At 35.3% G+C, this 12070-nt stretch overlaps 2 protein-coding genes across 2 annotated transcripts; one reads left to right on the plus strand and one right to left on the minus strand.

Annotated features, from left to right (window-relative positions):
- The first annotated feature begins 417 nt into the window (after positions 1 to 417).
- On the plus strand, positions 418 to 2925 carry LOC18050269 (ORM1-like protein 2). Its single transcript, XM_006439203.2, has 3 exons — positions 418 to 948; positions 1365 to 1513; positions 2546 to 2925. The coding sequence occupies exons 1-3, from the start codon at positions 772 to 774 to the stop codon at positions 2682 to 2684; spliced, it is 465 nt and encodes a 154-aa protein (XP_006439266.1). The 5' UTR covers positions 418 to 771; the 3' UTR covers positions 2685 to 2925.
- Positions 2926 to 4667: 1742 nt separating this feature from the next.
- On the minus strand, positions 4668 to 6826 carry LOC18050270 (dof zinc finger protein DOF4.6). The gene is made up of 3 exons (XM_024189805.1): positions 6560 to 6826; positions 5336 to 6165; positions 4668 to 5179 (listed from the first exon to the last, which is right to left on the minus strand). Exons 1-3 carry the CDS (start codon positions 6581 to 6583, stop codon positions 5167 to 5169), a joined length of 867 nt encoding a protein of 288 aa, XP_024045573.1. The 5' UTR covers positions 6584 to 6826; the 3' UTR covers positions 4668 to 5166.
- Between the last annotated feature and the right edge of the window lie 5244 nt (positions 6827 to 12070).

A 12070-nucleotide genomic window follows, 5' to 3' on the forward strand; every position in this document is an offset into this window, starting at 1 on the left:
GCTCCGGGGTAGAACGATTGCCCCAACCTCTGGTGGCGTCCTACTTGATTCCCTCCAATCCATAGACAACTGGTTGGTAATGGTGCCTTCCTACTCTATTCGTATTGTTGTTGTTCTTGCTCATTAAGTTTTGATTTATGTACATAGAAATATGAATGGGTGCGTGATAAGCTGCTACGTGTTAGCCGATCATTAGTTGGATTGTGGGACGTCAGCCAATGGTCGGGGAATATGTGATCTGTGATGGCCACACCCGATCAAAACTATATATAATATTTAGAACACAACATAGAACAATTGTAATACTCAGTCATTCCTTATTTTACAAACCCGAAAATGCCAAAGGAGCACCACGGGGCGCGGGCGCACACTGCGCACGGCACACGGAAAGGGCAGGAAGGACTATTAATTAAAAAATAATGACTAATGACAAACAAAACAAGGGATATCTGAAATTTTCGGGTTATCTGACGACTGATCCATCTCTTCTCTTCCACCCTTTAGTTTAATCAATCATCCAACTCACCCGTCTCTTAGTCCCTATCTATAGTTCTATATAAATAAATAAAGAAACAACAAATACTTTTGTTTTTATTTTTTCTTTTTCCTCTGAAATCTGAAATCTGAAACGCATACATCATCATCGTCATCAGATTAAAGAAGGAAAGAAAGAAAGAAAGAAAGAAAAAAGCAAAAAGGTATAAATAGTGAGTAAGTAAAGAAGACGAAGAGAGATTGAGTTGATTGTTAGTGAGGAAAGGAGAAGAGAAGATGTACGTAAGGACAGTGCCACCGACGGATCTGAACAGGAACACGGAGTGGTTCACGTATCCAGGCGTATGGACGACATACTTATCCATTCTATTCATATCATGGCTTCTCGTTCTTTCTCTCTTCAATTGCTCTTCCGGCATGGCTTGGACCCTCGTTCATCTCTCTCATTTTTTCGTATGTTCTCTCTCTCTCTCTCTCTCTCTCTCTCTCTCCTTGTAGTAGGTCTTTCAGATCCCCTTGGAATTGTAATTTCTGATTTTCATAAATTCCAAATTATATATTAAATTACTTAGAATATTAATTTTTTTTAAAAAAATTGAAACGAATAGAGCGTATTTGTGATGGATATGACCTAATTGATTGCCTACGCCCGTGAAATTGTTGAAATTATACATATAGGCTGAGGTGATAATTGGATAACAAAACAAATAATTTCTTCTTTGATTATTCGATTCGATGCACACTTTTAATTACATATTGTTGTGCTGCGTAGAAACAAGGGCCTAATGTTGTTTTTGGAACCGAATAAAAGATTGTAGAGGAACTTGATGTGTTTGTCGTCACTTGCATTATTGGTGTTTTTTTTTCAGGTTACTTATCACTTCTTTCACTGGAAGAAGGGGACACCCTTTGCCGATGACCAGGGGATTTACAACGGCTTGACCTGGTGGGAGCAGATTGATAATGGAAAGCAACTCACCCGCAATAGGAAGTTTTTGACTGTTGTACCTGTTGTGCTGTGAGTGCCTCCCTTGTTCTCCTTATCCAACTCTTGGAATTGCATCTCAAACTTGATAAGGAATTATTGGATTTCCATTTTTTAAGATATTTGCGTATTAGAAGATAGACCTGTTGGTTATACTCTATCTCTGTCCCGTCAACTGGTGGTTTCATTAAATGGTTAGAAATACGCATTATTTGATTGCTTCTTCTGGTTCTGCATACCGTTTAGTTTATTTTTATAGTTCATATGAGTTCATCATTGTGTCTGGTTTAAGGATTAGCATCACAGAGAATTTTTCTGTGGTCCAAGGGGCAAGCCACAATTTCTATCACCGGCATCTATCCACCCATTTGGCCTGCCAAGTTGGATTTCTTTACAATAGGAAGATGAAGCTTTATAGGAATCTGAAGGGCATGAGTATTGGGGACTGTTTCTGACATTGGGATAACCTTCAAATAACGCAAGCGTTTGCGTAGATGAATTGAATTTGATCTCTGTTTTTGGCCATTCGTTTGATTTCTAGAACCTTGTTACTCTCAGTCATTTTGACATTTTGACTAATCCCTCATTAGACAAAGCTTCTAGCATCATGCTTTTTATTCAAGAAAAGAATGATTTATCAATGTAATCAGTATTGTAAAAGCTGAAACATCCATGTGGTCCTGCAATTCTTTGCTTTCTTGTGATGAGTTGGTCCTTTTCTGTCTTCTCGAGTGAGTAGAGTAGTAATGGAGAAAAAAGTTTTTGTTGTATGTATATTTTCCTATCTTATAGGTTCTAGCTGAAGTTTTTCAGGAGTTTCTTTTTCTTAAATGAGAACTGTTACAACTGGATGCATAAATAGCTTGCCTTTGGCTTACCTACCTAAATAAAAATTACTCATTCTACTTAAATTGGTTTTGATTGGATTTTTGGCAAAGGAAAATTTTGAATGTGTTGTGTCTATCAAATTGGCCAAAATATATGCATGTATGTATGTATGTATGTATGTATGTATGTATGTATGTATGTATATATTTTTTCCTCACCTCTTGTTTCATTTGGCAGGTATTTGATTGCCTCACACACAACAGACTATCAAAATCCGATGCTCTTCTTCAATACACTGGCAGTTTTTGTACTGGTGGTTGCAAAGTTCCCAAACATGCACAAGGTCCGAATATTCGGGATCAACGCGGATCATTGAACTGCTGAGGGATTTATGTTTCTTTAATTTAGTTGATAGGTTTGATCATTTTGTTGTTCCAATCTAATGGTGAATGGTGATTTCGCAGTAGAGAATCAAAACTGTGAAGGCCGCGGTACTTTTTACATGTGTAGTGAATACATTATACGAATACGTCCCTCCATTACCAAGTGGAAAATTTGGTATACTCGTCTTTATTTCTCTTTGCAACTGATTCATATAGATGGATTTTGGCGTTAAATGATTGTCATCTATTATGAAGTGGTTTTATCCTCAAAATAATGGGCCCTCTTCTTATCTTTTCCTTCCTCTTAGTAGTTAAGCCTCGCATTGTCTATTTGGTCAGCCTTTTACCGTACTAAAAGAGTTTTTTTTTTTTTTCCTCCATTTTTCTTTCTTTTAATATCAATCTTGCCTTCACGAAAAGTTTGGTACGTAACTGATAGTCAGATACCTTGGCATACTTCTAGTAGTTGGTTGGTTGAAGTTGAACATATGTCAAAGTTGGGTGGTTGGCTAATAATTTTCTTTAAAAAATACTCGCACGTTGCTGTTGCTCTTTGTCAACGAGCCTAATTATGCGCTTAGCTAGTTAGCTTCTTGCGTTTGTAGTTCGATTAATAGCCAAAATTAAACAAGGGGACTTAAAACGTTTTTGGCTCTGAGTAACTTGTGAAGGAAGGCTAAACTGGATGCATTTGTCTTCAATTTCACGTTACTCAACTTGGAGGGTGGTCACATACACACTCACACAATTACGGAATTACCCCACGTATCATTTTCAATCTCAACTGAAAAACATGCTGTAAACCAACAGCCTCTCAAAATCGAGTAGCATATATTCTTCTGATGTAAGATTAGATTTCGGCTATTTGGACACTAAGATATTGTTTTCATAAATTAACGCTCCTGATGAAATTTAAGAATTTTCATGCAACACTGTGGCGATTTAAATTAGGTGTTCAATCAGTAAGGTTTGAATAGAATATGTTCCGTGAAAAAGTTGAATAAGACAATGAACGAGAAACTTAAAACTTAATTATAATGTTTTAAACGAAATGGGTAAATAATTACAAAACTGATAAGGTAGTTCAAAGTCATAATTCAGATGAACCATACGGGCAACAACCATATGTATTAAAGGTGCTTTTGCCATATCTTCTTCCACTTCCATTTATGCTAATCTTTTCCATATATAGCAGCCTTAACTTGTTGAATAGTTTTTCTTTCTACTTTGTTATTTATAAGTCTATTATATAATCTTGATCTTTAATATCCAAAATGGTACCTCAAGTTGGACCCAAATGTGTTAGTGTTGGTGGCTGCATATTCAAGTTTCCCAAACAGCTCATAAAGAGAAAGCAAATTAGGATTGGCGAGCAGACTAAAAGAAAAAGACCCCATTATAGAGGGTGGCATTGGTATAGCTAACATATTGCCATGCACACCGAGTGGCTTACAGCGAAGAACAAAAATGAACTAATAATATACAAAAGAAATAAATAAAAAAAGGATCTTTAGATCTGAATAGACGATAAATGTTTGATATTAGAAAATTAGTGGGGTGAATTATTCTTCATCACACTTGCCGAGGGGAATGTTTGTGGGGTCCATTTTTACGACCAAAGCGAGAAGGGTTTGTCAGATCTTTCCCAATCGCTTCATTATTATTTTTTTTTTAAAAACAAAGTGCTGAGGTGGGCATGTAATGCAATGATAGTCTATTTGCAATGATGATGCAATGTGAGGGAGTCTTCAAAACTATTTGGATATAGAAATCAGTAGGTTTCGCTTTTAGGTTGAGGCAGGTTTAGTGGTTCTAATTAACACACAGTTTTGAAGTTGCTTTTAATTCAATTTCAACTAGCTTCCTTTATGGATTATGACAATGTCATGTGCATAGATCAGTTTTCTTACCTGGCCTTCTTCTTCTTAAGCCATAGCCAGCTTCATGAGACTACTAGCTTGTTTTAATGCCTAGAAGAATCTCTGTGCCTGTTTACAAATTAAAAGAAAGGGAAGAATAGCAAAATATGGAGAGCATTCAAACCTAATAAACAAGGCTTATAATTTTCACCCATAAAAGATTTAACTCCTTACAAACTTGAACATAGTACATTATTTTTTGTGCTAATTAAGCCAAGAAGTGACACATGATACTGGGCAGTTGCCCTTCTGCTTGCTTGATCTTTAGACATGAAATTATTAAAGAGCATATTGCATGCCCTAGTCTCTTGATCTACTTGTTGCCCTAAAATTTCTGGACTCAGCTAGCTTGTACGTTGTATCATCATTAACTACACAGTATCTCATGTCACCCCTTCTGAAGCCAACCTAAAATAAGCTTCGAATCCCCACCATTAACAAAGACTAAAGAGAAATTAAGGAAGCGGCTGCACAGAGATTGACAAGGTGAAAGAAAAAGAGAGAAGAAACCCGATGTATCCTATGATCTGTTAGTAACGAAGAAATCCAAACCGAGTCATGCACCCCACCTTAACAATAAATTAATAGAAAGTTAAAAAGAAACCAAATTAAGAAGAAATTAACTTAAATAAAAGAGATCCCCCCAATATATAATTATTTTCCTATCATCATAGTATATATATAAATATATATTGATCATGATGATCATCCTTTTCATTAATTACCATGATCCTCCACCTAACATTCCAGTCCAGTACCCTGAAGAATCTCCATGCTCTCTATTCTGCTCCATATGATCACTTGTGCTTGAAACTTGTTTCAAGTCTTCAAATGGAAACAAAAGCCTTCCATTATTCTCTTGAACACTCTGATGATGAAGACTCCCATATCCACTTCCAAGCCCATCTAAAGAGAAATTTAGGGTTGGTTTGAAATCTTGCATTGGAAACCCTGGTGCGTAAACCGTGTTTGGATCCGGTACCGGCATCGGCATGAAGGAATTCAACCCTCTTGATGAGATTCCAGTTAGCAGCTCCAAAGCTGAAAGCTGCTGGGATGAAGTAGTAGTGGTTGTTGTCGTAGTTGATGAAGATATTGGAATTTGGCTCTTGTTGTCAATATTGGGTAGTTGAACCAGTTCAGAGAAGCTCCTATAACCTTGAGTAGTGGCAGCTGGGAAAGACAGGTTAAGATCTTCGCCATGATCATGGATCTTAGGGTTTTGATGAGGATGATGACTTGGTGGTGTAGCAGGATCAGGAAGCTTTTTAGAAGATGATGAAGATCTTTTGTTCTTCCTTGAACCACCACCTACAGGAATGTTTCTCAAAGACCCACCCTCAGTCCAGTACCTTCTACAAGTCTTGCAAAAATACCTAGGCTGAGTGAGACTATAATTGTTGTAGTAACAAAACTTTGTGTTAGTTGAATTGCACCTTGGGCAGTTCAAAGCTTGTTCCTTTTGGGGCCTTGCTTTCCTCTCTAAAGCAGCAGCAGAAGCAGGCTTTGGGCATGTATTTGTCACTATCTCTTCTATTGGTTTCACCACAATCTCCTTGTTAAAAGGAAAAAAAGAAAAGAAAAAAAAGGGGATCAAACAAAGAAGATGAGCTCTCATAGAAAGATTAAAAAGAATAACAGACAAACGAAACAAACCAGAAACGAGTTAGCTTCTCTTTACACGTTTCAAGATTATATCATCCCAACATAAAGGAGAAAAGAGAGAAAAAAGAAGAAAAAAAACTTTTTTTTTTCCTCCTCCTGGGGCTTATAATAACATAGACAAAAGAGAAAGATAAAGTGCGGGGGAAAAAAAAAAAAAAGGTTGAAGAAACTGATAAAATTACAAAACCCAATTGAGTGGGGACTTGCACTAAGCCATGAACAAAAGAAAAGTAGCAAATAAACAAGAAGAGAGAGACCATACATACAAATTAAGCTTTTTATACCTGTGGCCACTGAGCAGTATCCATGGATGTGAAAGTGAAGAGATTCAAGAGAAGAGCAGAAGAATTAAATGGTAGTTTTGAAACAGAGAAAAATCAAACACTTAATTTTTCTTGAAACTGATTATAAAAGCAGGAAAAGGAATGTTTTGTGATGGATTTTTGTGTATGGAAGTTCTATGTATCTCTCTCAACCTTTGCTTTATGTGCTGTCTGACTCTGAGTGTGTCTGTGTGTGTATATCATATATGAAAGAGAGAGAGAGAGAGAGAGAAAGATGGGGCATTTGTCGCTAATATATATTATATTTGCAAATGTAATATCCCATCTTAATTATTTGTCATTATTTTATTCTGAGTGGGAATATTTGTCCAACTATATATATTATTCTACAAATACACATAATAAATTCAACATGTACATATGCATATGTCTGAAATGAACAAACTTCGAAGGTAGGTTTTTGTGTACGTGTGGTACCAGTGGCTTAATGCAAATCGTATTCTTACTTCTCTGACCAATCCATACATGAATCAGCAACCCGAAGATTTTCTCGCGTCTCCGGTCTCCTGCTTTAATAATTCCCACCTTGTGTTCCATTGAGGCTTCGTTTTTCAGTGTTAGTTTGCCATCTTAGTCGTCAAATTTAAACCTTGTCAGTGCTGGATAGACACTTGCAAATTAGCTTTAGTAATTCGGTATATTAACCATACTCTAAACAATAAAGTCTAACAAATTAAAATAATAACATATAGCTTTTAAGAGGGCCATCACCACCTTACCATAATGCCAAATAGAAGCCTAAGTGGATAGAGTTTCATCTAGCAAGTGGCTAAATTCCAGCAATGATATTATTCGTTAAGTAATTATCATTTGGCTTTAATAGCACAGTTCCTTTTTTTTTCTTCATATTATGGCTTATCTCTAAAAATAATAACAAATAACCAGCCGCAGAGCCACTAAGGGATAAGTGGGGACAATTACCCCCTTTTTATCCAAAAAATTCAGACGACATGTTCTATTAGATTACCTAAAATCATAAAGTTGCCCTCTTATATTGATTAAATACAGTAATTTCAAGTTCAAATTTATTATAAAATTAAACAAATCTCGTCCATGTGTAATTTATCAGTCCCATTGCATAATTGAATGTCCAAAACCCAATTTTATCTATTAAAAACAAAGCATAGAATCTAATTTAGCCAAAATGTCAGACTTAATATTAAGATTCATCTAGTGGATGATAGAAATATTAATTTTATTAGTTATGAAATTTACTTTTCAGTAAATGAATGACTCATAACAGTTGGAACTTATGTTAGGATTCAATAGTTGGGATCCCTAACGTTGTTTTAATATTAAAAATCCATCAAAATTAAATTAGTAATCCAAAAAAAATAACAAAATATCTAAGATCATATGTTTGCTCTTTAATCTTCACGATTTGATTCCATTCTCTGAAAGCTCTGGTTTCTTCAAAAGGTGTACGTAAAGAGTAATACTAATAAGATTTTTTTTTAAAAAAAAAAAGTAGTGAAGTAAGACTGTAAAGTTTTTATTTATTTATATTTTACGTCACTTCTTCTGTCTCCACTGATTTAATTTTTTGGCAACGCCACATCAAATAACTTTTACTTTATAGCTAATGGTATTTACCAAGTACACATAAATTTCCATTCGACTAGTAGAACTTTCATTTCATAATGAAAGGCACCACACTATAATACAAAACGAAATCTAAGTCATAGATAACACATACAATAACAATGGTGGCCTCTTCCCATCTGAAAAATTTTGAGTGACATGAACAAAGTAATTAAACTCAGCAATTATCTGGGCCCCAATGCTTGAATGCTTTCTACCAGATGTGATTTGTCACAAAAATACAAATTAATGTAGTACAAGCGCTTTATGCGCGAGGCATGGAAAGCACACTCATTGCAGCTATGTGCTTTTCCTGGTAACATGCAAGTGAAAGCAAATGAATATAGTACAAAAACAAAACTTGAAAATTCTTCTGATCACATCTCTTAGGAAAAAAATATCTTCAAAAGCAAATGTTCGAGCATGCATGCATGTGCGTTTGCGTGTGTGTGTCTGTGTGTATGCATGCAATTAATATCGTCCGTCAACAAAATTAACAGCAACAAAACAATTATTTAAGCTTATATTAATTATATATGTAGCGTACGGCCGGCCATGACATTAAGTTTCCTAGAAACGAGAATGGCAGCCAAAATCAAACCTAAAATCGTATGCATTTATAGTAGAACACACGGTCGTTGAAAGTGACTTGACTGCGCCAACAACCGGTATTACCGTATTACTTAGCCTTCAAATTAAAAAACGACTTGACAATAAATTGATTCTACGAGCCTAGCCGTGAACCTACCTACTAGGGATGTTAATACCTGGATTCAGACTAGATCCGAATTGATATTTTAATATTTGTATCCGCATTCGGATTCACAAAAAAAAATAAATAAATAAATTCGTATTCGCGTAATATCCGTGCGGATTGCAGACGGATTTTTTATATAATTAGGTTCACATAATAAATTCAAATATAATTTAAAGTCCAATAAATTTATATAAGAAAATCAAATAAAATTCAATTATAATTCAACACCTACAATAATATAAAACAACCATGTAAATCCACAAATAAAAATACACCATAAATCCATAAACAAAAATATCGCAACATAAATCAAATATAAAAAATAATATAAATCACCACAAATCTACAAGTAAAAACACCGCAATTTCATATGGATTTCATTTAAAACTATCACAAATAAAGACACCACAAATCCACATATGTTTTATTTTTTTTTCATTTAACTCGTATTTTTATTCAATCGGATCAAGATATCCGATTTTCGAGATGCACTTGCATCTAAATTGGGGTCCACACAGATATTCAATTTTAATATCTAGGTCCGTATTTTTTAATGTGCGGATCCAGGCTATACCTGAATTTTTTTTGCCATCTCTACTACCTATTTACATTAATATCAGTGCTTATTCATGCTCATATTCTAATTTAAAATCCAAAAGAGTTTTTAGAATATATCAAAAATATCATATCAATTATATAACGAGTAAGAAAAAATATTATGATATATGTATATTTGTTTTGAAAATCACCATTATGGCAAGTAATGATTATATTAAATTTGACTAAACATGTCATACATATATTAATTAGTTGTATTACCTTTGATGTATTCTAGAATTTTCTCAAAAGAGACTGTAGTTTTACATCTAAAAATAAAAAAACTTGTTACTGCACCTTTTTCCATTCACTCATTATCGTGTCTATACTTCAACCAATTATAATAATATGCATACTCATGTGATAAATAGTGAATGAATAAAAAACTATACTCCAAAAGTTAAATATGTTGGGCTCTTATTTTATAGCTCTATTGCGACATAGTCTATATATGTCTGGTCATTTCGTTATGACACACATACGGTTTAAATCCCTAAAATTAAGCCGTATATATTTTCATCACGGTGGAAAGAAGGCTTTTCTCATATTGCACACATTGCTACTTGAACTTATTTACATACGTCAAAAGAGAGATTGTTTACCATCCGATTAAATTTAATGGCGGTTCATCATGATGAGAGATAAAACAAATTATAATCCGACCGATTCAGTTTGTCTCTACTTATATTTATCGGATCAAAATTGAATCGAAGTGAACAAAAAATAAATGTACACTCTAAGCATATACATGCTTGATGACCTTGCAACTGACAAAAATTGATTGATCTCTCTCAGTTATTCAAGAACAATGCCCCCCAAGTTGTCAACAGAAAGGCAACATAAGCACTTCACGAGCTTCGAAAAACTGTACGTACGGACTGTTCTATTAATCTCTACCAAACGTTCCTTAACCGATCACATGCACAGTGTTTTTTTTTTCACTTGTCACTTAAGATTTCAATGGTCTGGGCACAGTGTGCTGCCTATGGCATGCTAAGTCTCCCAAAATTTATGCAGTCACATCGTGCCTGTGCATGATTAAGCGGTCGTGATTGGCTCGGTTACTTCTCGCAATCATGGTGTTGATCAAGTAAATGGGTCCTCCCACCCATCCACCGTAGTAGGGCCACGTGGGTTTCTTTTTTAACAAACCGCTATAATATCAGCTGCAAGTCATGGCCCCTCACTCTTCTATTTATGACCTCTCCAACTTCTCCTTAAACAATATAATTTTAACACGCACACGTGGAGTCCTTGTAATGGCCTGATTCCATCATAATTCTCCAAGCTTTAGGAAAGTAGAAGCATCATTAAAATACATCATTACTCACTCACTAAAGTTTGTTCATCAAGCATTGCCAAACGGTTCGTGAAAATGTTTAAAAGTGCGTTATACAAAAGCATTTTTGAATTTCCAAACTAAATGTCGTCAAGTAATTGTTGCCCTGGACATATGTCGAAGGAGCAATCGATATGTCGAGCACGCAACTCATGAGCGATTTTGATGGCTGAATGACAAACGATTTTATGTATCAATCATTTATCTATTAAAATATATTTTTCGGAACATTTATATTTGAAAGTTGGTAAATGAACTATCTTTATGAATCAATTACAGTTTTTAGCTCTTTGTATAAATTTTTTAAAAGTAATATGTATATGTATGTATGTACGTACGTAGAGTCTTGCTAAGTTACAACTTACAATCCTTATAAAATTCAAGTGGATCTCACTTGAATGCTGCAACTTTTTACATGTTTTGAAGGTATTATAAATTACATGAAATATAATTAACAAAATCCATCTATATATATATATATATATAGAGAGAGAGAGAGAGAGAGAGAGTAATATTCTAGGGAGAATTTCGAATATTAGTAGAGGTAAAATCGGTGGTGCCGTCAGTACAGAACCATTTAGTTGAGTAGAGAATGGCGGCGAATTGAAGCCGTCAGATGTGGGACATCTTTAATGGTGGAGGAGAGGACAGCGTCAACCGCAGCTACGCAACTCGTTCGGCTAACGAAACGTGTCCCACAACAATGTTGACGCTACAGAGAAACCCCAGTCAGACACCCAAACCAAAAACCAAAAAAAAAAAAGCGAAGGTGCAGCAGCGTGTGAAGTGGGCGGTGGTGGTGGCGTCTTCTGGGGACCACATTCAAAAAATTTCATGCGCGTGCCAAATCAAATCAATTTCAATTCCTACCCAACGAAGTAAGGAATCTAATTGCAACCGTCTGATCACAAAAAAATTCCCTTCAATGACCTACCTTCTGCTTCGATGATGTCACGTGATTGGCTCCCTCATTGACGTGGACCGCATGTGCTAGTGCGTTCCACGTCAGCAAAACACAAAATTTAACCCCCCAAATCACCAACTTGATTGGCAGTCCTGTAGACATACATTCTCTCGCCCTTTCACCAGAGTTCCCATACGCGCATCATAAATGGTCAAATTGATTAGATTTATTTCAACCGTTGATCTAGTCTGTGGGAGATTTTGACAGGGTATC

This window comes from Citrus clementina, unplaced genomic scaffold, assembly GCF_000493195.1.
Source record: "Citrus clementina cultivar Clemenules unplaced genomic scaffold, Citrus_clementina_v1.0 scaffold_3, whole genome shotgun sequence".
NCBI lineage: Eukaryota > Viridiplantae > Streptophyta > Magnoliopsida > Sapindales > Rutaceae > Citrus > Citrus x clementina.